At 49.1% G+C, this 26,214-nt stretch overlaps 1 protein-coding gene across 9 annotated transcripts in view; it reads right to left on the reverse strand.

Moving 5' to 3' along the window:
- Positions 1 to 1,792: 1,792 nt before the first annotated feature.
- EPB41L1 (erythrocyte membrane protein band 4.1 like 1) overlaps positions 1,793 to 26,214 on the reverse strand; it is a 136,066-nt gene continuing 111,644 nt past the window's right edge. For 3 of the 9 annotated variants that reach the window (XM_054696793.1, XM_054696791.1, XM_054696792.1), the window contains exons 14-15: positions 23,784 to 25,805; positions 22,128 to 23,268 (exon numbers count right to left, since the gene is read on the reverse strand). In XM_054696793.1, the coding sequence (XP_054552768.1) occupies positions 23,092 to 23,268; positions 23,784 to 25,805 (2,199 nt within the window). In that variant the 3' untranslated portion in view covers positions 22,128 to 23,091. The other 6 variants (XM_037495712.2, XM_054696794.1, XR_008552328.1 and 3 more) reach the window with 5 other exon arrangements.

Raw genomic sequence — 26,214 nt, forward strand, 5'->3', positions numbered from 1 at the left:
GCTGTCCTGTGTACTACAGGATATTTAGAAGAAGTACCCTTGTCTCTATGCATTAGATCCTAGTAGCACCCTAAAACCACAATTATCTCTAGACACTGCAAAATGTTCAGGGCGGGGGGGAGGGATCATGTCCCACCCCTCATTTGAGACCCACTGATCCAGATGAACCAGCTCCAGATTATTCCCAAACATTCAGAAACTAATATTGTATTTATGGGAGATAGAGCCACAGATCTAGGGTGTGTGGAGTCTCAGTGTTTACAGTCCAAGTCCTAGTCCAGAAGTTCAGGGTGACTGATAGCTAAAGGAAACCTGTGGAGAAAATTCAGGGAAGGATTCACAAAGATCAGTGGGGCAATTGCCTCTGGCAATGGACAGGAGTCTGGAGAAGGTTGTAGAATTATTTTCTTCTTCTTCCTTTTTTTTTTCACATTTTAAAAGGACAGGGTTGTTGAGAAAAGGAAAAAGAAAAATAGAGGCACCTGCATAATCACAGACAGGCAGGAAAGCTGCCTGCAGAATTTTTTTTTTTTTTGCATAGCATTCTGTGTAACTTCATGAATTTCCTTTTTTAAAAAAAGATTTATTTATTTATTTATACAAGCACTGGGTACAGTCAGAAGTGTGGGAGGGTGAGAGAATTCACCAGAGTGGGGAACGGAACAGGCAGACTGACGAAATACACTGCTGAGGGAAGCAGCGGGCACGGCAGGAGAGTCTGTGCGCCATGTGGGACCCTCGCCAGCGGCCGGGGATTGAACAGGTGCTGCAGAGGCTGCGGGCAGCTTCACAGCCCAGTGCTCAACCGCTGCGCCACCAGGAGAGGCCCTGAATTTCCTTCTTAAAGAAAAGAAGTTGTGTCTAGCATTTGAAATTAAAAGGAAATGCTCAGGATGTAAATTTTAAGAAGTAGTACTTTAAAATATTATAAGAAGTATTAAAGTAATATGCACAAGGTAACTTCAATTCTGAAAAAATAGATATACAAAAGAAAACTGAAACAAAAAAAACACCATATTACTAGCTGTGGGCGATAAAGTGGTCTAGATGAGTCACTTGGTGGAATGAAAAATAAAGCATGACATGTGCACCTCAGGTAGGCTGAGGGACAAGAGTAGGTTTTATAAGGATTATGGTTTGAGTATTTTTACACTTATTTTTATGAAGACCTCTCTTCAACAAATGACTAATTTTCCATTTGTGGAAGTTATAGTTTCCTCTTTAAAATAACTTGCCATTTTCTACATATTCAATTTAAAGAAAACTAAGTCAAGAACGGGACAGGTAGTACATATAGGAATAGGGCAATCTGTGGCAAGGGGGTTGGCAAAGGCTGATGTTGGAGGTTACTATCTACATATCTGCTAGGAGCCCCTGTAGACCTTGATGCAGGTGATCTTCCATGAAGAGAGGAAGGATCATGTTGTTCCTCCATGCACCAAGCCCCTCCAAATCCTGGAGCCTGCGAGCTTTACTGCTCTCTGCCTAGAATGTGTACACCCAAGTTCTTCCCATTATTGGATCTTTTCCCTCATTCAACTCAAAAACTATGTCCTCAAGGAGGCCACAACTGGCCACCTTATTTAAAGTGATACACTTTAGAGATGTTGCATCTCCTCCTCCTTTGCCTTTCCTTGGTTGTCATTCTAGAATTGTCTCTATGTGCCCATTTCCTCCACTAGCCTGGAGTTCCCAGAAGGCAAGGACTTTGTCTCAAGGGTGTACCTGCAGAACCTGGACCAACTTGGGAGCTGCAAATATTTGTTGAATGAAGTGTTCTACGTTGGGATCTCTCCATGCCAGCTTTGGCCCTTCTTATAATGCCAACCTGTATCAGTAGCCAAGGAGAGAGAGACAGAGAGATGCCAAAGCAGCTTGTGGTTCAGCATCAAACACATTTATTTCACTTTTATTGAGTATACAAGAACAGAGAGCACACGCATACAGCACGGAGCACTGAGGTGGGGAAGCGCAGGGACGAGAGAGGAAGGGCGTGAGTAAAAAGGAACAGGACAGCATCGCAGTTGGTTGGTAAGGTGCTTTTGAAAAAAAATTATTTAAAGTGATGTTGCTCATGCAATTTCAGGCCAGTCTTGGAATGTGCTTGCAGGATTCAAAAACAGAAACAGATCATGGCACTTCCTGTACCCTCATATGGAAAAGATCCCAAGAAAACAAAATAAGAGAAAATGAAGATCTACAGGATGGCAGAATGGAAAAAGACCCTGGAGCACATCTGGTTTATCCTTCTAGTTTTGCAAATGGAAAAACTGAGACCCAAAAGATCTAGTCTGTTTTCACACGGTGAGGGAGGGGCTGAGCCAGTGTGACCAGCTGGAAGTCTTGACTGCCCTCTGGGACATTTCCACTATGCTCCATGGTCTCCTATACGGACAGGCAGCACACAGATGGGAAATGTAAAAAGGAAAAGTAAGTTGAAGACAGACAAGACAAACATTGATATTCTCTATGAAGAGGACAGGGAGGAATCAGTGCCCTAAATTTCAGCTTTGCAGCTCCCCTCCTCTCTGGTGGCACTGCCTGCTTCCCCTTGGAAGGCCAGAGCATCCATGGGACAGAGACCTCCACAAACCCTGCCCACCTCCCAGGCTAACCCTGATCACTCCCTCCCTGCCCTGCAGCCACACACTCAGGGTCTGTAAGCAGGTGCAGAATTCAGAGCAAATATTCTCCTTGTGAGGTGTGTGCAGTGTGCTCAGGACACCTGGCTCCTGCAAAGACAGCGGGGTGGTCCAATGAGTGGTATCTCTGCAGCTCCTGGCCCAGAAACAGTGTGAGATTTTGGGTTGAGAAGGCAGGGAAAAAAGTTTCTGTGGCTTCCCCCCCAGGAATGCAGTAAGACCTGGTGCATGGACAGTGTGCCGCTGTATTCAGGGGAGGGGTGTGGCTGATGCTGCCTTCTGATCCCCAGATGCCGGGATCTCCCTGTCCTCTCCTTCCCATTTTTTTTTTTTTTTTTTTGCCCACAAGGTAAACACTATTTCATGTCTTGTTCTGCCTCAGGCAAGCATCAGCTAAGCAGCTAAGCATATGTCTTCTGGGCAACTGATAAGCCAACTTGGGCCCTCTGAGGGGCATCCCTGGGCAATGTATTAGAGAGAATGCAGAAATATTCTCAGAGGGGCTGACCATGGTGGGAGATATAAGGCTGGCTCAAGGGGCTTCCCAGGGCCCTCCCCTCCCCTCACACATTCTCCTTCAACCTAAGAATAGTGCCTGGCACGAGTAAGCACTCAATAAATATTTGTTGAATGAATTTATCGACTGCTTTAGAAGCTAGGCTGGGAAGATGAAAGGGGACTTAGAAATGAAAGTGCAGTGGGGACACACTCCCTCAGAAAGGGACTTTGCTCAAGGAAGCAGCGTGTGCTGGAAAAGCCCATGTGTGCCAAGGCCACTGCCAAGCTTTTGATGGGGTCTTCTCCAAGGACTTCTGTGGTCTTGAGGCAATTTCTGGGATTCTAAGGTTACAGGCTCAGAGCTTAGATGTTGACTGAAGGGCCGTAGGGTGTCTCCAAAGCAAGGGTCTTCTCCATAGACGGAGCCTTTGGGTGGGACCACCTTGCATTCTTGGCTTCTTCCAGGGCAGGTGAAGCCTTTAGAAATGCAGTTTTGACCTATCAGGGCATGCCCTGTGTTCATGGTCTCTACCATGGCTGTTTTGGCCCAGGAAGAAGAGAATGATTCAGAACATGGGTGAAGGAGAGGAAAAGATTGAATTAGGAATTTCCAAACAGCCAGTTTGAAGACACTGTACTCTGTGGGAGCCCAGTGCAGGGAGCAGGCATTAGCTCCCTTTGGATGGGGAGTCAGCTATCACAATGTGGTCAGGGAAAGGCAAGACATGTGGCGAAAAAAAAAAGAAAAAAAAGGGCTGAAAACCAAGGCAACCCCCCTACCACCACCACCACCCAGGGAGGTAAGGAGACTGAGCCAGGAGAGCCTCTTAAGCAAAGTCTGGATCAGGACTCCATTTGAACACAGATCAGGCTCTGGTTGCTACTGCCGGGGGAGAGAAGGCATTCTGGACCTTCCTTCTTGCCAAACTCCTGCCTCTCCATTTGGGGCCCCCGCCCCTCCCCACCAATCAACCAATCACAAACACCACATACTGTATTACTACACTGAACCACTGCCTCTACTGTGAGCCACCACAGCCAGAGTCCAAGTCTCCTTGACTGGGCCAGTTCAGTGAGATCTAGGAACCTTGGGATACATTGATCACAGTCAGATAATTATAATTTTAAAATGTCAGCTTCATACTTACCAGCACTGTTTATTTTAATATTTGTTTCCTGTTATATGTAATATACATAACTTAAAAGCACATCCATACAAATCTACAAGCTGCACCTTCATAATGAAAACCCATAAACATACAGTGTCTACTTCCCTTCCTTGGCTTGGTTTTCTGTTCTTGCTTTCTTTTCTTTTCCTCATTTCAAATGACAGTCATCTGTTGTGGCCCCAGCAGGACCTGGACACAGAGGGTGACAAGTATGGGGTGGGGGCAGGGGGAGGAGGGAGCCAAGACAGAAAATGATAACTAGACGCTTGAGAGTGGAGGGGGGTGGGGAGATGGAAGAAAGGAAGGTGGATTTTGCAGCCCAGTGTCAAGACCCAAAAAATAATAATCCAGTGTTCCTCCTCCTTCTTTCCAAGTGGGGGATTTTTTCTTTCTTGGAAAACGGTTGATGGGTACGTGTCTTGCTGCTGCGACTTCTCTTGCTTTGTTGCAAAAGTATTTTCCTTTGCATCTGAGTGGGCAACAGATGCTGGAGAAGAACAAATGGGATGCTTGTCCACTAAATGTAATGTGCAAAACCAGGGTTATATTGTACCTCTACAATCACTGTGGTCTGGCTTGCTTTTGTTGTTCCTCAGGGCTTTGAAGCGGGGAGCAAGGGATTATTGTGATCTTTTTTTTTTTTTCCTTGAAAAATCCCACCGGTTATTTAATTAGTCTGCAAAGGAAATGTAGGTGTTCAGATGTTGGCTGTTGCTGTCGGCCGATTGCTCGGCCAGCCCCAGCAGCAGTGCAGGACGCGGTGTTTCCTGTATATATACTATATCTCTATATATCTCTATATATATGCTTTTCCTTTCCCAGTCTTTCATCAGGGACAGTATGTCGCAGCTGGGACATCGATGTTGAGTCGGAGAATCCAGAATGAAGGCCCCTTCTTAACGGTTCTCTGGCTTGAGTTGGACCAGAAATGCCAGCATCTCTTCACAGAGGTCAGGATTCCTGGAGTCAGAGGGTCAGAGTTGGAGACAGGAGAGGGGAGCACAAAGAAAGGGGGAGGACAAGAAAAGTTAGGAACTCTCTGTCACTCATTTTTTTTTTTTTTTAAAGATTTATTTATTTATTTATACAAGCACTAGGTACAGTCAGAAGCGCGGGAGGGTGAGAGAATTCACCAGAGCCAGAGCAGGGAGCAGAGCAGGCAGAAGGACCAAAGTACACGGCTGAGGGCAGCAGCGGGCGGCAGGAGAGGTCTGTGCGCCATGTGGGACCCTCGCCGGTGGCCGGGCATCGAACCGGTGCTGCAGAGGCTGCAGGCAGCTTCGCAGCCCAGCGCTCAACCGCTGCACCACCAGGGGAGGCCCTGTCACTCATCTTTAATGCATGGCAAGAGGTTTGTAGCTAGCCTTTACTATGTATCCTTAATTATGGCTCCAGAAGATAAAGCAATTTGTCCAAGGCTAGCCAGCTGATAAATAGCATCTGACAAATGAATCCATACCTGTCTGCCTCTGATATGTTTTCTTGTTTGTTTCCAGGGAGAAGATGTCTTTCACTTTTTTTTTTTTTAAGATTTATTTATTTATTTATACAAGCACTGGGTAGAGTCAGAAGTGCGGGAGGGTGAGAGAATTCACCAGAGCCAGAGCGGGGAGCAGAACAGGCAGACTGACAAAGTACACTGCTGAGGGGAGCAGCGGGCGCAGCAGGATTGGTCTGCGCGCCATGTGGGACCCTCGCCAGAGGCCGGGGAACAAACCAGTGCTGCAGAGGCTGCGGGTAGCTTTGCAGCCCAGCGCTCAACCGCTGCGCCACCAGGGTAGGCCCTGTCTTTCATTTCTTAACAGTCCAAGTTTCCTTTAACACTGAGGCTACAATCACATTCATTTCACTTTTTCTTCCTCTCCTCTCTCAGGTCTAAGAAATGTTTAGTTGTGACTGCAAGAATACTTTTCTAGTTGTTTTTCCTTGGAGCAGACTACATGGGACTGCTGTGGCTTGGGGCTTACACCCAAAAGATCAGTATTTAAATAAGGAAACTGAAGTCTGGGTTCCAACTCAAGTTTGACTCCAAAACTTTGTGGGTGAGGAAGTGGGTTCTGCAGTTAGAGTCCCTGAATTCAAATCCCACCCCTCTGCCTACTCACACTATAATTCCCAGCAAGTTTCTTAATCTCTTGAGACCTTGGTTGTGCCCTCTGTAAAATGGGTCCTGCCTTATGCAGTTATAGGGAGGATTCAAAACAAGGGTCAGAATATGTTAAGTGCTAAATAAATATCACCTGTTCTTATAAGTACTACTGTGGTTAATTGAACCATACACTATTCTAATCTCCTTGAGGACAAGGAATGTCTTTGCTAATGTGGTGGGTACACAGCAATAACCCAAAACTATTTCACAGGTGTATATTATTCCTGCCCTTTACTGTTCACATCTGGTCAAGTGCTGATCGAGTCAGAGATTTAGCAAGTTGGTCAGAACCCAAGGTTCCTCTTTGGAATGGATCATTTCCACCCCCAACCCTGTTAAATTAAAATTTTGAAGGTAAGAAAGCACTAAGAAGCTGGGTGAGTGATGACCTCTTGTTGGCAGTGTTTGGGAGACAGGTCCTGTCTGAAGGAGGCAGACAGTGGGAGAAGATAGAGCAGAAGCCATACATCTAGCCTGCAAGTTGCAGGGAGAGGAGAGAAAAGACTCTTTGTGAGATGGGTATGTATTCCACACTCACAGCAAGAACTTCAAGGAGAAGAATTTCCAGATGGAAGGACAAGTCAATAAAGGACAGATTTTCTGGAGGATTCAGGGAGGCAGGAAAAGACCAGCAAGATGAACACCCACATGGACACAGGGCTTGAGTGCCAGGCTGGTGGCAGCAGTTCATGGTCTGAAATACTTTGGGCTGTCATCGACTCCTCAAATTGGACAAAGAAGCAGGTTTACATTGTTAAAAATGTGAGATCCTTCCCTGACACATCACTGCAATGGATTGGATGTCTACGTCTCCCCAAAATTCACATGTTACAGCCCTAATCCTGTAGATGATGATATTTGGAGGTGAGGCTTTAGGTTTTTAAGGGTGAAGCCCCATAAATGGGCTTAGGCCTTTATTTTATTTTTAAAGATTTATTTATTTATACAAGCACTGGGTACAGTCAGAAGCGTGGGAGGGTGAGAGAATTCACCAGAGCCAGAGAGGGGAACAGAACAGGCAGACTGGTCAAGTGCTAACCGAGTCAGAGACTTAGCAAGTTGGTCAGAACCCAAGGCTCCTCTTTGGAATGGATCATTTCCATCCCCAACCCTGTTAAATTAAAATTTTGAAGGTAAGAAAGCACTAGGAACCTGGGTGAGTGATGACCTCTTGTTGGCAGTGTTTGGGAGACAGGTCCTGTCTGAAGGAGGTAGACACTCAGACTGCTGAGGGGAGCAGCGGGCATGGCAGGAGAGGTCTGTCACGCCATGTGGGACCCTCGCCGGCGGCCGGGGATCGAACTGGCACTGCAGAGGCTGCGGGCAGCTTCGCAGCCCAGCGCTCAACCGCTGTGCCACCAGGGGAGGCCCGGCTTAGGTCTTTATAAGAAGAAACATGAGAGATGATCTCTCTCTGCCCTTGACCATGTGTACACACACAGGGAAGGTGACTCACTGCAGACCAGGCAGTGGGTTCTCACCAGGAAATGAATTGGTCAGCACCTTGATCTTGGACTTCCCCGTCCCAACAACTGTGAGAAATAAATGTGTGCCACCCAGTCTATGGTATTCAGCAGCTCCACTGACTATGACCGTCACACAATGGCTGTGAGGATATGCTGTTTCCACCTGTCCCTCTTCACTACCCACTGTCAATCCTCACTCCCTTTTTCTTACCACATCTGGATTCATTTTTGGGGGGTCTTATGCTTACAACCCCAAAGAAGCCAGGGAACCAGTCTTCCTTCCCCTTCCCACTCTGATTCATTGTATCTAGGGGAGCTAAAGCTTTATTTTTATTTTTTAAAAAAGATTTATTTATTTATTTATATAAGAACTGGGGCACAGGCCAGATTCACGGGAGGGTGAGAGGATTCACTAGAGACAGAGCGGGGAACAGAACAGGAAGACTGACGAAATACGAAATACACTGCTGAGAGGAGCAGTGGGCGCGACAGGAGAGCTCTGCCGCGCCATGTGGGACCCTTGCTGGCTGGCCAGGATGGAACCAGTGCTGCAGAGGCTGTGGACAGCTTCACAGCGCTGCACTCAACAGCCTGAGCCACCAAGGGAGGCCCGGGAGCTAGAGCTTTAAAGAAAGAAGGTTAGGGGGTATCAAAGCTACACTAGGGATCAAGTCATTTGATGGATTCTCAGAAAGAAATGAGGCTCAGAGGATCCTGGCACCATCTGTTCTTTCCTTGCATGGCTGACGAGCCTCAAAAGGCTTACCTGTGGCTTCTTGTCCCTCTCCTCCGGGGATGGGTCTGTTTCTCTGTATACGACAGCTTTGGTTACCAGCATGTCAGGATGCTGCAGCTTAGCCTCCTTGATGGCCAAAGCCAGGGCCTGGTGTAAAAGAACAGCAAAGTGAGCACCATAAATTTCAGACACGAGAGAAACCATGAAGACCGGCAAGGCCCTTAGTGCACTGCTGGGAAACTGAAGCACAGGGAGGGACAGAGGTCAAATAGTTAAAGGCACAGACTAGAGCTTGGGTTCTCCCACTCCTTCTGGATCCTATTTCCCTCCCCCAGGGGCCTCATGTCTGGACAGTGTCAGCAGGAAGAAGACATTCCCTGTCCACAGGGTAACCTGATATGGGAAGCACTGGGAACTGGGCAGTGCCGCTGGGAATAAAGTTTCCTAACCACCTACCTGATCTTGATCAACATCTTCGTCCCCAGTAATGATGATTCGCTTCTCGATCCTCGTCTCTGAAAACCCTCCTTTCACAGTCTACAGAGGGAGAGGGAGGTGAGGTCAGCTCTGGGGCCTGTTGGGGCACCTGAGGCAGGGGACCTCGCCAAAGCATCCCTCATGGGCCAGGCTGGGAAATAGCAGTCACCTGCTCTCTTGGCTCCCTCCAATTTTTCCTTTTCTGGCTTTGTGACTTCAGACTGCAGCTCTGGCCTGGCTACCACCACTACCCCAGTTACCAAACTACCCTCCTAAGCCTTCCAAGCCCAGTTCAAAGGCTGTCTCCCGGACCTTGGGTGGCTGTCCTTCCTGCCTTGATGCTTCCCCAGCATCAGTCTGTCTCTGGCTGTTCTGGGACACCCTGCCTGGGGCTGATCATTTGTTTGTGACCTGGCCTTGCTCACTAGGCTGGTGATCTTGAGGACAAGTGTTCTTTTGTTCATCTCTGTATCCCCTCCTTCCTCACTCCCCTGTCCAACCTGACCAGAACAGGTGCTCAATGCAGATTTGTTGGATGAACACATGAATGAAATGTAAATGGTGACAAGGTTCTAACTTAAATGACTTCAAACAATACTCCAAGAAGAAACTCTGATAACACTCCACACTCCACTGTTTTCTAAAAGGGTGGGCCTTGGGTGCAAGTTTAGAAGTAGAAGAGGTGGTAAGATCTAATTGGCATATTAAAGGAGGGTGGTATTTGAGGAAGTTCCAGCTGGAGTCAGGAGTAGATGGAAAGAAGAGGGGCTCCCAGTGGGTAGGGCCAGGAGGGTTTGGGCAGGGAACTGACAGCAGTAAGCATGTGATGGGGCTTTGCAAGGTAAAATTTGCAAACCCAAATCTGTAGGATAAATACAGGAGCACAGGCTGGCTGTAATGGAAAACCTTCCCACAAAGCGTCTGATGAAGTGGTCGTTGCTCACTTTCGGTGAGAGTGGGTGCTCCCTGGAGGAAGTAAGGAAGTGTCGAGTCCTGCATAGCAGTGGGCATAGCGGGGACACTTGTGTGCAGAAAGGGCAGTGCTGCCTGCCAGACTCAGCAGAACATCCTCTCAACCTGACTTCCTGGCCTCGCTCCTCCAGGCCTCCACCCTGGCCTAGACTCCCTCCTGCCTTCTTCCCTGCTACTCAGGCATGGACGAGCTGGCCTGACTGCCCCTCACTCCCCAGTCCTCTCTGGCCTTCCTTTTATGGTCCCTTACTTCTCCATCCCCTGCTCCCACCCTGTCCAAGTTCTCTATCCCTAGTCTCTCCTTAATTCTCTCTTGTCTCCCATCTAACTGCACATCCTGGTGGTCCTAATCACTTCTCCGTTAACCCTTTGACAGCTTTCCAAGTGCTCTCAGACTCGGGCTGTCTGTTGTCCCATCTGTCCTGAGATTTGTCCTACTGATCTCTATTCTGTTTTCCCGGCTCTCAGTCCCACCTAAGTGTTCACAATTATGTCCCCTGCTCCTTCTTGTTAGTGATTGCTTTTCCCATTTCCCACAAACATGCACTGCTGCCGTCACCCCCAGCAGCCCCCAGCACAGAGGCCAGAGTGAGACTGACACGCAACAACATTTGCTCATTGCACAAATAAGCGACAGTTTTTGCTCCTGTTTCTGCTTTTCTTTGGACACCTGCATCATCTTTTCTCCTGTCATGGGTCCCACCTGGTTTCCAAAACCCTGCACACATCTCACTTTTTGCAGAAAACCCTTCTTCACTCTCAGAGTCTTGCGTATATTACCTCCCGCTAGGCCCCTCCAGCACTTAGGTCTATAAGGCGCAAAAGCCACGGTTCACAATTACTTCCAAGGAGATAGTCTTGTCCCCCCCAGCCTGGCTGTCGACATTGAAGGGCCTAGGACAACCCGTAGCACAGAACAAAGCGCACAGCACTCCAGAAACTGGGACCACCACAGGTCTCCTCCAGCCACGTTACAAGGCAGAGCAATGGCAATGACCTTCCCGATCCCCACAGCCAGGCTGGGAGTACAGGGCGCCCTGCTGCTACTCACTTTGGTAACATGGGTGGTGGTGGAGGTGGAGAGGGTTTCCGCAGTGGCGCCGTAGGTGCTGGTGAGGACATCTTTCCCGATGATCTGCAGAATACAACCACCCCCCACCCGGGGGGGGGGGTGTCAGGTGAGGACGATGGGCTCTGAAGGGTGGGGTGGGGTGGGATAACCCAAGGGATGGTTGGGGTCCCCGTAAAGGTAAAGTTTGGAGGCCAACCTGCTTCTAACAACTGAGTCTAAACATTCAAAAATATTGGCATCTTCAGAATGCTAGGCCCAAGAAATTCTCAAACCTAGAATCCTAACAACACACTAGAATTTAAGAATCCTGACATCTAAGAAGAATGAGCAGAAGGATTCAAGGTGGAAACAGAGCCCTCCAGGTGCCCCACAGGACAGAACTCTTTCTCTGCAGTTATGATGAGAACAACAGGCTTGGAGAATGCAGGACTGCAAGAGACCTCACAGTGACAGACAGGTTAGCAAGGTAGCCACCCACAGACCAGGCCCAGGACCCAAGCCTCAGGCTCCTAGTCTTCTTCTTCCTGGTCAGCAAGGAGAGCAGATGCAAAAGAGCTGTCACATCACAGGCACCACCAGAGGGAGGTGCGACTTCACCCCATATCGCCAATGTCCTGTTTGTGCATGGTGGGGCGGGGGGGCAACAGGGGAGACTGGTGGGCATTGAGAAGCTCTATGGGCATCTGAAAATGAACCAGTCTCTTGGCACTTAAAAGGGCAGCCTTATGGGCTCTAAGCTGCACTTGCTGTGGGTCCCATGAGGACCAGTGTCCACATTCTCAGCTTGGAGTCCCCTAGCCTGAGCTGGCCCTGTCCACTTACCGGAGAAAGAGAACGGATTTCCGTGGCCACCATCTGTGGGCCTGGGATCATGGCAGCTGCCCCCTTCCCGGACTTGAGACTGTTCTCCTGGGGAAACAATAGTGCTCAGAAGGCCAGGTCTCAGGTCGGCAGCCCCCAGGAAGGCCGGAGCACATGGCCATGCAGCGCTCATAGCCACAGGTTGAGTATTGACATAGGAAGCAGAGAGCTGAGGCATCAAGGAGTTCCATCTTTCACTTGTCACTCGCTCATACACGCAAACTGACACACTCACTCATTCACATACTCACTCGTTCAATACACATTTACCGAGTGTCTGGCATTAGGGACACTGTGGTGAACAAGACATAGTGTTGCTCTCAGAAGCACTAGCAAAGGAGTTGAGACATTCAGGTTCCTGTCCTGGCCCTGCCACATTCTAGCCACATGACCTGGGGATAGCTATTTTCTCTCTATGGGCCGTATGGATTCACCTAAAAGGGACCCTGGCAATGAAGGCTCATCACTGGTAACAAATATCCCACTGCGGTAGAGGGTGTCGATAATGGGGGAGGCTATGCATGTGTGGGGACATGAGGTATATGGGGAAATTCTGTACCTTCCTCTCAATTTTGCCATGAACCTTAAAAATGCTCTTTAAAGTCTTTTTTTTTTTAAATAGGGACGCTGTATGCCAATGTCACTTCAAGAAATATAATGTAAAAATTAAGAAAAAAAGACCCATGCCCCCACAGTGACACTCCCACAGTGACACTCACACAGTTTAAGGAAGGAGAAAGGGTTTTGCAAACCAAAGTTTATAGGATAGATATAGAACAGGCTGACTATTAATCACACATGATAACTACTGTTTTCTGAGTATTTGTGCTAGGAATGTGCTAGGTATGATGCTAAGGATGTATCATCTCATTTAACCTCCATACGGCCATAGGAAATCACTTTAATGTTTCTGTTAGAGATGAGAAGGTGGAGGACCAGAGAATACTAAATGGATTGTTCAAGTCTCTCAGTGAGTGAGTGACAGAGCAGGATTTAAATTCTAAGGATTTACACATCAGACTCTGTCCAACATGTTCCAGTGGGGTTCTCACAGTCAAACCCACTTTCCTAGTCCTGCCTTGGATTCTAGCTGCTAGATCCTCCTGGAACTGGTTCTGGACTTACTGGGCCACATTTGGCAAGGGGCCTGGCTGCCTGCCTCCACCTCCCACTTTCTAACTACCTGATTGTCCTGGGGCCCAGAGCTGTGCCCATTCTGTAACTGCCCAGTGGGCTGAGGCCCAGTCAGTCCTGGTCTGTGTGTGGTACTAGATCTGACCCTCTGCTTTTCCTCTGTGTACCCCAAGGCTGCTTCCAGCTGAGGCTGTCAGTAACCTGGCTACCTGGCACTCCATCCACAAGGTACTTTCTCAGATGGGGTCCCAGAATATGGCCCAGCGGCAGCCTCGAAAAGGCAGCCCTGTGAGCTCAATGCTCCTTTCTCCCTCTTAACAAACAGCCCCCTTTGAGTCCTGCTGTTGCTCCAGGTCATTTTCCCCTAAAGCCTCTTCTATTCCTGCAGCTCCCTTCTTCCTGGAGCAAAGCCTCACCTCCACCTTCATACTGAAAACAAGAGACAACTAATGGGGACATGGTTCCTTCAAAACAAGGCACCATCTGCTCCCGTGTTTCTCAAAACTTCAGTCAGCCCTCTCTACTGCCTCCAGGATCAAATCCTCTTCTTGGCCAAGGCAATGCCACCATCTCTGTTCTGGACCCTTCCTTCCTGGACTTGGGGCATTCCTCCTTGCTGCTATCTCTCTGGGCAACCTCAGCCACTCAAGGCTTCTGCTGCATCATCAAAGCCAGTGTTCCCTATCCTTTTATCTGCAGCCCAGATCATTTTTGAACCCTAGAACTTCAAAACCAATGGTTCCTGGACATGGCCCACAGGTACCTCAGGCTCCTCTTGCTCTGACATATCTGCCGTTAAAGAACACTCTCTCCCGAGCTGTCTATACTAGTGTTCTCAAGTGTGAGGGGCAGCACCTGGAGGGCTGTGAGAACACACACTGTTTCTGAGTAAGTTGGGGGTGGGGCTCAGAATTTGCCTTTCTAACAGGTTCCCAGGACAGAGCTTTGACAACTGTCGTGTTAATGAACGTCACTAGCCTGTCTCTCTTCTTGTCACTCGAACATTCTATCAAGAACCAAATCTTGCCCTTTCCTCCTTCCACATTCTGGCTCCACCCCAGTCCCTAAACTAGTCTCCAGCCTTCTCTTTTGGTCTCTCCCAATGGCATCTGGGCTCAGGGACATTGCCTGAATCCTTCAGGGTTGAATTCACCACGCATGACGCAGTATTTCACATAGTGGGGGCTGTTCACTAGTCATCTGCTGAAGAAGGCAGGGGGAAGGGGAGGAGGGAGAGTGAGGAGCAAGGAAGTTCTGCACCAGTCCATGCCCCACACAGCTTGCTAGTGTCAGCTCTCTAACCCACAGAAACATGTATGTGATGATATCACACTCCAACCTAAAGTTGAAGTGATTCTGTAACAGGGTGGTGCCCAGGAAAGGGGGAGGTTCCCTGCCCCACCCAAGGGAGGGTGGAGCTGAGCAGGAAGAAGGGAAGCTGCAGAAGAGACTGAGGAAGGAAGCAGGATGGAGCCAGGAGACCTGGAGGAGGTGCGTGGAGCCCAGAGACATGTGAAGAAACTGCGCTTGTCCTTTGGTCGTGGACTGGGTGACACAGATGTGGGTGAGACCCGTGGGGAGGTGACAATGGCAGCTTTTATCTTGATGTTGATTTTGCTATTTTCCTTCCGGGCTTGTCTGGTTGTTTCTGACCCTTTTCTGTGGGTCCCCACTGGAAGGTGCTTTAGACTTGTGGCAAGCTTTGGGGCCTTGCTCTGGGCCAGTCCCATATGGATGGACTTTTACCCACGAGGGGACGGGTAACTTTGGGTGCTTCATTTAGAAACTAGACTCTTTGCCTTACCTGTATTGTTTCCTAGTTTTATTAAAGTTCCTTCCCATTAAAGTCTCCTATGTTTTGTGTTGATGCGGCGGATGGCAGAACCAATTTAGAATAGGCAGGTTTGCGGGGTTTGGGCTGCCCCTCTCTCTGTCTTATAACAATTCCCCATTGTCTCCAGGATGGAGTCTGGCCTTCATATATGACATTTGAAGACCCTTAAAGCCCTGGTCCTGCCTGCCTTCTCAGCCTCTTCTCTCCTGCTTTTCCGCATACTGGACCTCTCACTCCATGGACCACTTGCCTTTCCCCAGATATTTTGTTCCTTCATGTCCTCACTTTTGCTCTTGCCCTTCTTGTTGCCCTGAATGCCCTCTCTGAGATGATGACTTCATTTAACTACCCTTCAAGCAAAGTCTTCCCCAGCATCTCCTAGCAGGGGTGTCACTCCACATCTATCCTCCCTGAGTGGATTAGCATCAGTACCTGTTTCATGAAGGCAGGAGTAATAAATCACAGCAGCTCACATTTACAGACCACTCACCCGCCATGCACCAGGCACTCTCCTGAGGCCTCTGCACAGACCACCTTAGTTCAACCTCACATCAACCCTTTGAAGGATGTGTTACTATTGCCCCCTCACCCTAGTTTACAGAAGTGGAAACTGAAGCTTGGAAAGGTGGAGGTAACTTGCCCAAGGTCATCCAGCCAGGAAGTAGAAAAGCTGGGCCTTGTTCACCACTGTGTGCCTAGGACCTAAACACAGGGGCACAGCACATTAAATGTGCCTGAGATTATTTGAATGAATGAAATCTAGCGGGCAGTCTTATTTCTTTCAACTCTGTATTCCCCATACCAGGCAGAGAATAGAGACTCATAAATGGTTTTGGAACAAATGAATAGATGAATGGATGGATGGGTAAATGAATGATATAGCCAACTGCTCACCACAGTAGCAAATTTAAATTTAGCCCTATAAGCATCCCAATGCCATGTGGTAAAGGGCTGAGGGGAGAGGAGGAACTGAATGATACAGAAAAAACGATAACTGGCTTAGGTTTATTTATCTTAAATTTTTGTTTACTCAAAACCCATCTGATGGGTAATCTAAATTAACTTAATTCTCTTCCTAAGTGTATATCAAGGGTTTGACAAGAAATCACATTTGAAAATAATTTCCCAACACCTCAAGATAGGTCCTGCCCAGGCCCTGATACTGGCCAGCCCCGGCCCCACCCCAGCCCCGGCCCTACCCAGCTTGTGTTCACAATGGTCTGGATGACAGAACAGAGCGGTGGAGGTGGACAGTGGGGCTTCTGGAATCAGAATGCCTGGCTTTGACTTGGTTCTACCACTTTTTGGTTATGTGACTTTTGGTAAATCACATTAACAGTCTGAAGTTCAGTTTCCTCATCTGTAAAGAGTGGAGACAAGAGAGCATTTGCCTCACCCTTTTTTGCAAGAACCGAATGAGATAATCCATTCAAGATCCTCAGCCCATTGTGTTACCCCAAATCTCAGTTGCCAAACTCTATCTTCTCTGTGTCATCCTTGAAAGGTATATTACGGACTCTCTCAAGAACCTGAAGACTAGGCAGAATGGGGATAATTCCCATTTTACAGATGAGGACACCTGAGGACAAGGACCTTCCATTAGTTCAGACAGCAAATAGATAGCAGAACAAGGTCCCTTGGGAGGAAGGCAGTCCAAAATTCTGAGCATCCAACTTAGGGTCACTGTGCGCCATCTACTGACCAAAGCAAGGAAGCGCCCAAGAAAGCACGCAGCCACCAGGAAGGTGGGTCCTCAGGAAGGACTCTAAGGCACAATTTTCATGTGTTGTCAATAATCAAATAGTACCATTCTCCTCCCACCCCTGCAATGGCCAAGATGTTCCAGATGACTGAAATTCAGGGTTCTGCCTTCCATGTTAATTGGTTTGAAAAACCAAGGTGTGACTGGATGTCCTGTGGCAACCACTGTACCAGACAATAAAAGTTTGACTTGTGTATGTGTCCCATGCCTGATGTATGAAGGGTGAATGAGGACTCCTGAGGCAGCTGGCAGCATTAGCTTCTTATTGGCCGATTTCTGGGGTAAGGGTGATGGGCAGAGAGGGAAGCCTCCTGGGTTCTACTTACCATGGTGGTTGATATGGTCTCCGTGGTGATGGAGGGAGTCGTTGTTAAGAACTCCTTGCCCCCGGGGGCAGCCCCATCAACCTGATGGCCAGAGGAGGAGCCATGTGAGAAACAGAGAGAGAGAGAGAGAGAGAGAGAGAGAGAGAGAGACAGAGACAGAGACAGAGACACAGAGACAAAGAGAGAGGGAAAAAGAACCAAAAACACCTTCAGCATCTGTCACCTGAGCTCACGGCATCCCCAGTTACAAAGTGACAGGATGTATGAGTGAACAAAAGCACTCGGGGTGGTGGTGATGTCCACACAGATGGAACTGTAGAGATGCCTTGTGGATCTTCCAGTTATTTCAATCATTTCATTTGACAAAGGAAGAAATATAGAAAGGCGGAAAATTCGACAAATTCCATCCAGATTTCAATGCCTGTATCCTTTGACTTAGCAATCCCATTGCTAAAAATTCATTCTTTGGATATAAAATTTGCCAGGAAAATTAAACAAGGGAGCTCACTGCAGCACTCCTCATTAACTGCAAGACTAAACAGCACTGCAAAATACATTAAAATACATTAGGATCCACTATTAAGTGGGACTAAGATGAGTAAGAGGGGATGCCCACACTTGTCAACAAAGACTGATCTTGAAGATACTTTTTAAGAAAAAAGGTAAGGTATGAAACGGAATGACTTCTTGTGTAAAACTGATAAATATCTAGAGATGTAAATGTATATGTTAGTGTATGCATTCATTTGTTTCTGAGGGGAATCTCAGAAAAATTTCTATTTTGTTCTGTTTGAATTTCATAATGGTGAAAAATTTGTGGTTGTGTTTTGATGTCAATAAGGATTGCTGGACTGTGGGGTTTGGGGCCATTTTTAGGGTTTTCTTTAAACTTTTTTTTTTAAATTTTTAAATAAATTCTTTTTTTTTTTTTTTAAAGATTTATTTATTTATTTATACAAGCGCTGGGTACAGTCAGAAGCACAGGAGGGTGAGAGAATTCACCAGAGCCAGAGAGGGGAGCAGAACAGGCAGAGGGACCGAAGTACACTGCTGAGGTGAGCAGCAGGCGAGGCAGGAGAGGTCTGCGCGCCATGTGGGACCCTCGCCGGCAGCCGGGGATCGAACCGGCGCTGCAGAGGCTGCGGGCAGCTTCGCAACCCAGTGCTTAATGGCTGTGACACCGGGGAGGCCCTCTTTACACTTTTCTTTACACTTCAAACAAAACAGGCAGGGAGGGGAAGCAGATTGCCTGAGGACACACAGCTTGTCACAACTAAAGCCTCATAAACCCCTATAAAAGTGAGAGAGAAACATTCTGGAAATGATAGAGTTGCCCACACTGTATTGATCTAAGTGTCACTTTAGTTCTTGAGACAGAGACTGGCCTCCAGTGCTGCAAGAACCAAGAAGGTGTCTCTCAGGCCCACAATCTCAATTTTCATAGTTTTAAAACCCGCCAAAGGAACTTAAGAAATGAACTGTAAGTGGCGTGCCTGTGTCTATTCAAGACTGCTTTCTCCAAGGTAAACTAAGTATGTTTCATCTTGCTAAGACACGTGATTTCTGGTCTTGCAATTTATTTGGTAGATGTTTTTACTTATTTTGTCAATCTGATGTGGAGCCTCCATGAATTAAAAAAATGAGTCAATGTGAACAATTCTTATGAAAGCTGAATTGGGATCTCCCCCTGAGCAGTCCCTGGGATACTTCAAGAAACCTCTCCAAGGTCAAACTATCTGAAAGCCATGTTCCTAATCTACTAGCCACTAGTCTTACAACTCTCCCAGGAGTGGGGACACAGGATCAACTCCATTTTACAGATGCGGAAGCTGAGGCTTTAAGAGGTATGCCCAGGACAGAAGCCCATTCTACTGCCTACCTCCAGAGCTCTGGAAGGAAAATAAAACTCAGAACAACAAGGTTAAAAGGTGGAGGGGGGGTCCAAAGGAACCAAGGTGGCAAGGGTGGGGTGACAGACTTGGCCAGTTGGCGCCCCGCACCCTAGAAGCCCAATACCTGTGCTCAGGATGCACAAGAAGACACAGGTTACCTGAGCTGTGTCCACAGCAGCGATTCTGGTCTGCAGTACAGCTTCTGGCTCAATCTTCTTCCTGATGGCCAGGCTACTGACAGTCATGGTTTCTGTCTTCACGGGCTGTAGGAGATGAGGAAGGACACTCCGTAACTCCAACCCCAGCAGACTCCTGCTTACAGGCAAATGGAGTAGGGTCAGCAGGTTATCTCCCACCCCTACAGCTGGCCAAATCTCCAGAGGGGTATGTAGGCCAGGGCCAAAGAAGCATGAAGAGATGCCATGGACAAAATCCCAGAGGACAGCCAGAACCATACTGGGGCCCAGACAGGCCTGCCAATGACCCTGCAACCACACAACCTTGGGGTGACTATATGCTGTTTTTGAGGCTATTGTATTCAATCAGTACACTCTGTGCCGAGTCCCACACAAAGATTTGCCCGATGAACATCATGTAACTGAATCCTGAATGAACTGATGTCTATGCCACACCTTCTCAGCTGCTCCATAGGAATTGCTCTTTTGAGCAGGAGACATACCTGGAGGCCAGGTGGGAGATGTAAACAAGTGAAGTGGACTTATTGAGGACTGGGGTAAAATGGAGAGGACATGGGGTGCCAGTCAGGTTTGGCCAACAGTAGCCATGGCCTCTGTGAGACGAGGTCATCTGATTTTTTTAATGATAGGGAAAAAAATCTCTGGATTTTATATTCAATGCCCTGATTTGATTTATTTTATTTTATTTTATTTTATTTTATTTTATTTTATTTTATTTTATTTTTGTAAGAACCAGGGCACAGGCCAGATGCGCGGGAGGATGAGAAGATTCACCAGAGATAGAGCAGGGAACAGAACAGGCAGACCGACCGAAATACACTGCTGAGGGGAGCAGCAGGCAAGACAGGAGAGGTCCACCACACCATGTGGGACTCTTGCTGGCTGGCCGGGATCGAACTGGCACTGTAGAGGCTGCAGACAGCTTCACAGTGTGGTGTTCAACTGCCTGTGCCACCAGGGAGGCCCTGTCCTGATTTTTTTTTTTTTTTTAAAGATTTATTTATTTATTTATTCATTTATTCATTCATTTATTTATTTATACAAGCACTGGGCACAGTCAGAAGCGCGGGAGGGTGAGAGAATCCACCAGAGCCAGAGCGGGGAGCAGAGCAGGCAGAAGGACCAAAGTACACTGCCGAGGGGAGCAGCGGGCGGCAGGAGAGGTCCGCGCGCCATGTGGGACCCTCTGCCGGTGGCCGGGGAAGAGCCGGGGATTGAACCGGCGCCGCAGAGGCTGCGGGCAGCCTCGCAACCCAGCGCTCAACCGCTGCGCCACCGGGGAGGCCCCCTGTCCTGATTTTTAGATCAAGGTCAAATACAACTGCTAGCAGATCTGGATTGGGGTCACCAGTTTACAATCTCTACTCCGGAAATTTCAAGTTAAATATTGGGTTCTTTTGAGTCCTCCACTGGGCCTCATTCATGGCTCTATACACAGCAGGTGTTGCCATCTGTGAGCTGAATGGATGAGTGAAAGCTAGCTCGTCATCTGGCTGGGAAGGTTTTGAGGGCGAAATCTTATAGATGTTTGTGACCCTGAGATCTAGCCATTCTTTCAATTAATCATATACTACCGCCTGGTGTAGGCAGGCATAAAGGGGCTGCCACTTGGTGGGAAGAGCAGATTGTCAGCCACCTACCTGACTACTTGGGATAACGCCAGGAGCAGAAGCAAATCAGAGCAAGGGGGCTATGGAGGAGGCAACTCCTCTGCCCTGGGTGGTTAGGAAGAGATACCTGCACACTTTCCTGGGACATGGCAGAGAAAGGAGTTTCCAGGGCAGAGAAAGGGAGAAACCTTTTACCCAGAGGGTACAGGTAGTGGATCCAGAGTGGATGAGCTTATATTTCAATGCCTGGAACATGGGGGAAAGAAGGATGTAGTGAGGCTGCAAGAGGTGAGGGAGCCAAGGAGGAATGTGACAAACACGTGCTACAGAAAGAGCCTCTGTAGAGGAAGGGCACAGAGCAGAGGCCCAGAGATGGCCTATCCCTGGGTCCCCCTGGGTGACAGCATTTCTTCTTCTCTAGAAGATTCCACAACCACCCCAAGACCCCAAGACTGAGTGGATTAAGACTGCTGTTCCTTCCCCAGGAAGCCCAGACCCTGAGAAGAGGAGCCCAGACAAGGATCAGGAACAACCACACGACTTTCATTCAGAGCTAGTGGCAGGAGCCCCCGCGAGTCCACGAGCACATGCTTTCTGCAGGTGCCATGCAACACAGGTGGGGAGAGAGGAGTCTAGTAAACCAGACTGCCCATCATCACTTGACTTCAGGCAAGTGATGGGGTCGCAGTGTTAAAATGCCAAGGAGAGCATGTTAAGGGTAAACTGAGATGGCAAACATGCAAGCACAGAACCATGCTGTTCTGTAGAGGGTTGGCCATGCAACACGAGACACAGCTTCAAGTGGAGGGACTCTGGGCTGCAGGCTGGTGGCTCAATCTTCTCACAGATGACCCAGGGCCCTTGGAACATGCAGTGCCCAGTGGGCCTAGGTCTTGAAGCTGTGCCACTGTACCTCAAACTGTGGCATATCCGGGGTGGAGCAGGCCCCTCGATCCAGGCTGTCCTCAATGCCCCCAGCATCATCATCCTGGCTGGGCACCCCCTTGTTGAGGTCCCGGGAGAACACTAGGCCCTCTGTTTCTGAGTCGCTTTTGTCCCGGTCGAGCTCAGGCAGGCTGCGGGAGAAGTCCTCAAAGGCGCTGCCGTGGTAGTCACCAATGACTGTGAAGTCGACCTCAGCCTCCAGGCTGGACGTGGAGCTGACTGTGATGCTGGAGCACTTCCGCTCAATGGCCAGGTGGTTGTCTTTCAGGAACACTGCATCCCTTTCCTGGTCCTGGTCTTCATCTCCAGTATCGCTTTCTGGGGCCTTGGGACGTGGCGGTTTGACTTTGTCTTCTGAGCCCTCCCTCAGCCCTGCTCTCTATGGCCAGATAAAATCAAAGAAATGGGGGTGTGGGGTGGGGAGAGAGACAAAGAAAGAAATCAAGATGGTGAATGACAGAAAAAATCTCAAGGCCACATTGATGTCCCAAATGGAAGAGCAGGTCAGAAAACAAAAAAGAGCCCCAGGAAAGGTTCCTGGACATCATAACAAGCTTTGAAAAACCCAGAACTTTTCAAGAGTGGGGACACTCCTTTCTGAGAGTCTCCCGCTGATGGCAAAAGCAGGTACAAAGCAAACATCCCGCCAGTTGATCCTGGACAGGAGGCCCCATCCAAGGTTTGGATCTGGGAGCTTATCAGAAGCAGCTTTGGGTACAAGGCAGGGATGGGAGCCTGGACCCCAGGCCCATCCGTGCAGGTGGCATGGAGAGACAGAAGTAAGAGGGAGAGATTCAGGGAAACCCGGGGTGGGCGGCGGGGGGAGGCAGAGAGGCTGGAACCAAGAGCGTTGAGGAACAAAAAGGAAGCCAACAGTTTGTCAATTCCACTGAGTCTCCATGGATGGGTTGGCATCATCTAGAGGGAGGAACAATATGGGGTAATTCCTGGCAGCTGGGTGCTCATCGGGTTCTACCCGGAGCTCCACAAGTGGGCCAGCAGGCCGCAGAGTGAAGGTTCTGGTCCCATCAGTGTAATTGACAACAGCAGGCCAAGGAAATGCCGGAGGGGAACCAGCAACTCTTGTCCGACATACATACCTCTCAACTGGCCTGTCAGGGATTAAACACCACAAGTATATTTTTGGCTGGTTCATGACATTCTTTTTAAAGACCAATATAACACCCACCAAATATTTGTAAAGTACTTGGCTTCAGGTTCTAGAAATCCAACAAGCACAGAGATTCACTTGCTAGCCAGTTTCTGGAGGGTTGAGAGGTGTGAGGACACACATTCCAGACAAGCCAGAGTTGAGCTGCCACAAGAGGCACTGCCAGGGTGGGTGGGACTCAAAGGCAGTGATGCACCCTGCCAAGTGAAGATGACCGGGTCATCGGAGCACAGGGGGCTGCAGAGACCTGAGGGCCCAACGGGCTGGCGAGTTTCAGGCGCCCCCCTTTCCCAGGGGGGTTCACTCCTAAGCTGGTGATGCGCTTCTCTCCCCTGACCGCGTCTCCGGATTTGTTCTGGATCAGAGAAGACAGTTAGTCTTAAGGAGGCAGAAGGAAACTTGGCACTGGGACTGAGAGGGAACCAGAAGAGGAGGAGAGAAACCTTTGAACAGCCTCTTTCAGCCTCCCCAAGGCAGGAGAACCAGGGAAGGGAAAGGATGGAGGAAGACGGCTGGACAAGCCAAGCAAAACAGGTAGGAACCCAGCAGGTGGTGGCAGCAAGGCAAAGCAAGTGTGTAGTTGGCTGGTGATGGTGCCACCTTCTCCACTGGGGCTGAGTGATACTCTGGGCACCAGTCACACCAGAAGCCGAGGGTCTTTGTGGCTAAACTAACATAGGCCAAGCAGATGAATACGTCATTCCGCTTGGGTTACACTTGGGCCCGTTTAGGAAAAAGAACTCACAGGGATGGACAAGCAGCCTCTGAGTGCAATGATGACGAGGGGCCACTGAAACATGCTTCTAAAGAGCTACGCGGCATGCGGTCAGCTCCCCAGACTGGGGTCAGTGGTGGGGGGTAGGGGCTCACGTGGCCAATTCCCCCAGTTGCTTCCTCCAGTGTAGTTTCACAGCCTGAATCAGGGGACACAAGGTCGAGTTCCAGGCATCCTTCCTGGTGGGAGGTAGTAGAGATGCCCTCCCTGAAGTGTCTGGTAGCCGGTGATATCACTGAGGACTGTGTGACTTGGGAGCCGGTGAAGTCTCCTGGGGGCTGGAGCTGGACGAAGCCCAGGTCTAAGAGTTTATTCCGCTGTTGCTCTACCTGCCCTGGGAAGGCCTCAGAAGACAACTCATCTGGAAGGGCCCTGGTTTCACCCTGAATCGCTGGGTGAGTTTCAGTTCCATGGGTCTCAAAGATCCGAATTTTGTTGGCCACTGAGGTTTTGCTAATGTCTTCCAGAGATCCCTGTTGGCCCCCAGACTGGAAAGAGGTCATTTCCTTTCTTTTCCCAGAAGGGAACACCAACTCCAGGGATCCAGCCCCCCCGACTTCTTCAGGAACAAGTCTGGGCTTTCTGCTGGTGACGGGAGGTGCCCTGTGCCCACCTCCATCTGGGGTCACAACCGGTCCTAATCGGTCCTTGGGGTCCAAGTGCTCTTTAGAAGGATGGGCATGTTTGAGAAACACAGGGGACTTTCCTCTGAAGGGCATCCCAAGCTGTAAAGGCTCCCCTGACCCACAAGGGGCTGGGCTTGGAGAAGCATCCTCTGGAACCACCTGAAGCATAAAAGGAGCAGGGGAGGTTGAGAGGGGGGTGATGAACTCCATCTGAAGAAATGCTGAAGTCTTGCTGTCCTCCAACACAGGCTCTCCTGTTTGGATGCGAACAGGTCCCCTCTCCTGGGGCAGGAAGTTGCCTCTGTCCTGTCTGGTTGGCTTCCTGCCATCGTTAGAAGGGATGGCCCATGGAAGGGTGCAGGTCTGCAGGTCTGGATGTGTGTTCCCTCCTCTATGAGAAAATGAGTGGTTTTTCCATTCTGCTGGGGGACTCTTCTCAGCCTTTCCCATCAAATCCCCACTCCAGGGGACCTCTTCCCCTGCAGTTCCAGCAGATGCTGGGAGAGAATTCTCTCCCTCCATCCCATGCTGGGCTTCTTTGCATTCCTCAGCAAATGTCTGCACTGAAGAAAGTCCCTCCCCAAGACTTTCCACAAAGGCCTCCTGAGCATCCAGTCTTCCTTGGTCCCTGGGGGGCCCTGCTCCTTTCTCTGAGGAAGCTGGACAGGCTTCATCTTCATGCTTGCTTCTGTTGGAAGTTGCAGCAGAGCTCTGAGGGTCTGAGGCATTCAGCCAAGAGCTCTCTGCTAGCTCCCTGGAGAGTTCCAGTCTGACCTCATCTCCAGGGGCAGCAGCGAGGTACTCTTCTCTCTCCTGCAGCAGCAGAGTCAGGACTTGGCCTTCAGAATCTTTCTCTCCATGGTTTAAATAGAAGCTCCTCTCTGCAAAGGAAGTATCGGTTTCATCACTGGAGTCGGCTCTGGCTTCCTCTTGGGCTGGGTCCAGCAGAAATGACTGGAGTCCTCTCTTGTCAGAGGTTGAAGAGGGGAGATCTAACTCTGCTGGCCTGGTCCCTGGGGCAGTAGGTCTTCCCCAAGTCTGGAACTCCTCCAGCTCCTTCCTTCGCTCTGTCTCCTCCATTTGACCCCCTGAGACTTGGCGCTTCCTGATGGTTGCCTGTCCAGTACCTATCCTGAACTGGGAGCCCTCTTGGAGCTTTTCTGTCAGCTTGTGGCCTGCAGCTAGAGAAGCCTCCCCTGGACCTCCTCTGACCCAAGGGTCTTCTTCCCACATTGACTCAAAGTCTTCAGGACTAGCAATCATTCTTCCTCGTTGCTGGGCATTTGCTCTTCCGGCTCTGACCATTTCTTCTGTGGCCACTTCAACTTTGAACTTGTCCACTAGGATGTCCACTTTGGTGAGTCTGCCATCAGCCAGGATATCTGTCAGGCCTGCCTCACTTTCTTCCTGCTGCGTGGAGGCCACTTTTAGCAGACCAAGTTCTTCTGGCCTAATGTACTCTCTTTCTATAAATACCCAATGCTCTGAACCCTGTGTTTCAATTGGAGCAAGAAGAGTTAACATGAAATATCAGCTACCTATAGAACAGGTCACCTTTTCCCTCCACAAGCAGGGACTTATCTACCAAGTGGCCAAAATGTTCCCAGGACTGGATGGGGAGCAGAAGGCATGAAAATGCCCATCAGCTTCATCAAGGCTACACTTCCCATTGAGATACCCAATGCATTATTTACCAGTTCCCCTCAACCACCACCCCAATGTGGTTACATGGGATGGGGGCTCATGCCCTTCTCTGTTAACTATGGTAAGTGGGGAAATGGAGATCCATGGATGGGCTTGCACTTCCTCTTCCTCTGTTAATAACTGTCTGTCAGACCAAGTAGCTATGCCCCATGGAATCTTTCAAGAGTGGAGCCAAAAGAACTCTTAAAACATCTTC

This window comes from Talpa occidentalis, unplaced genomic scaffold (genome assembly GCF_014898055.3).
Source record: "Talpa occidentalis isolate TD23 unplaced genomic scaffold, MPIMG_talOcc4v2.1 talOcc4.10, whole genome shotgun sequence".
Classification (NCBI taxonomy): domain Eukaryota; kingdom Metazoa; phylum Chordata; class Mammalia; order Eulipotyphla; family Talpidae; genus Talpa; species Talpa occidentalis.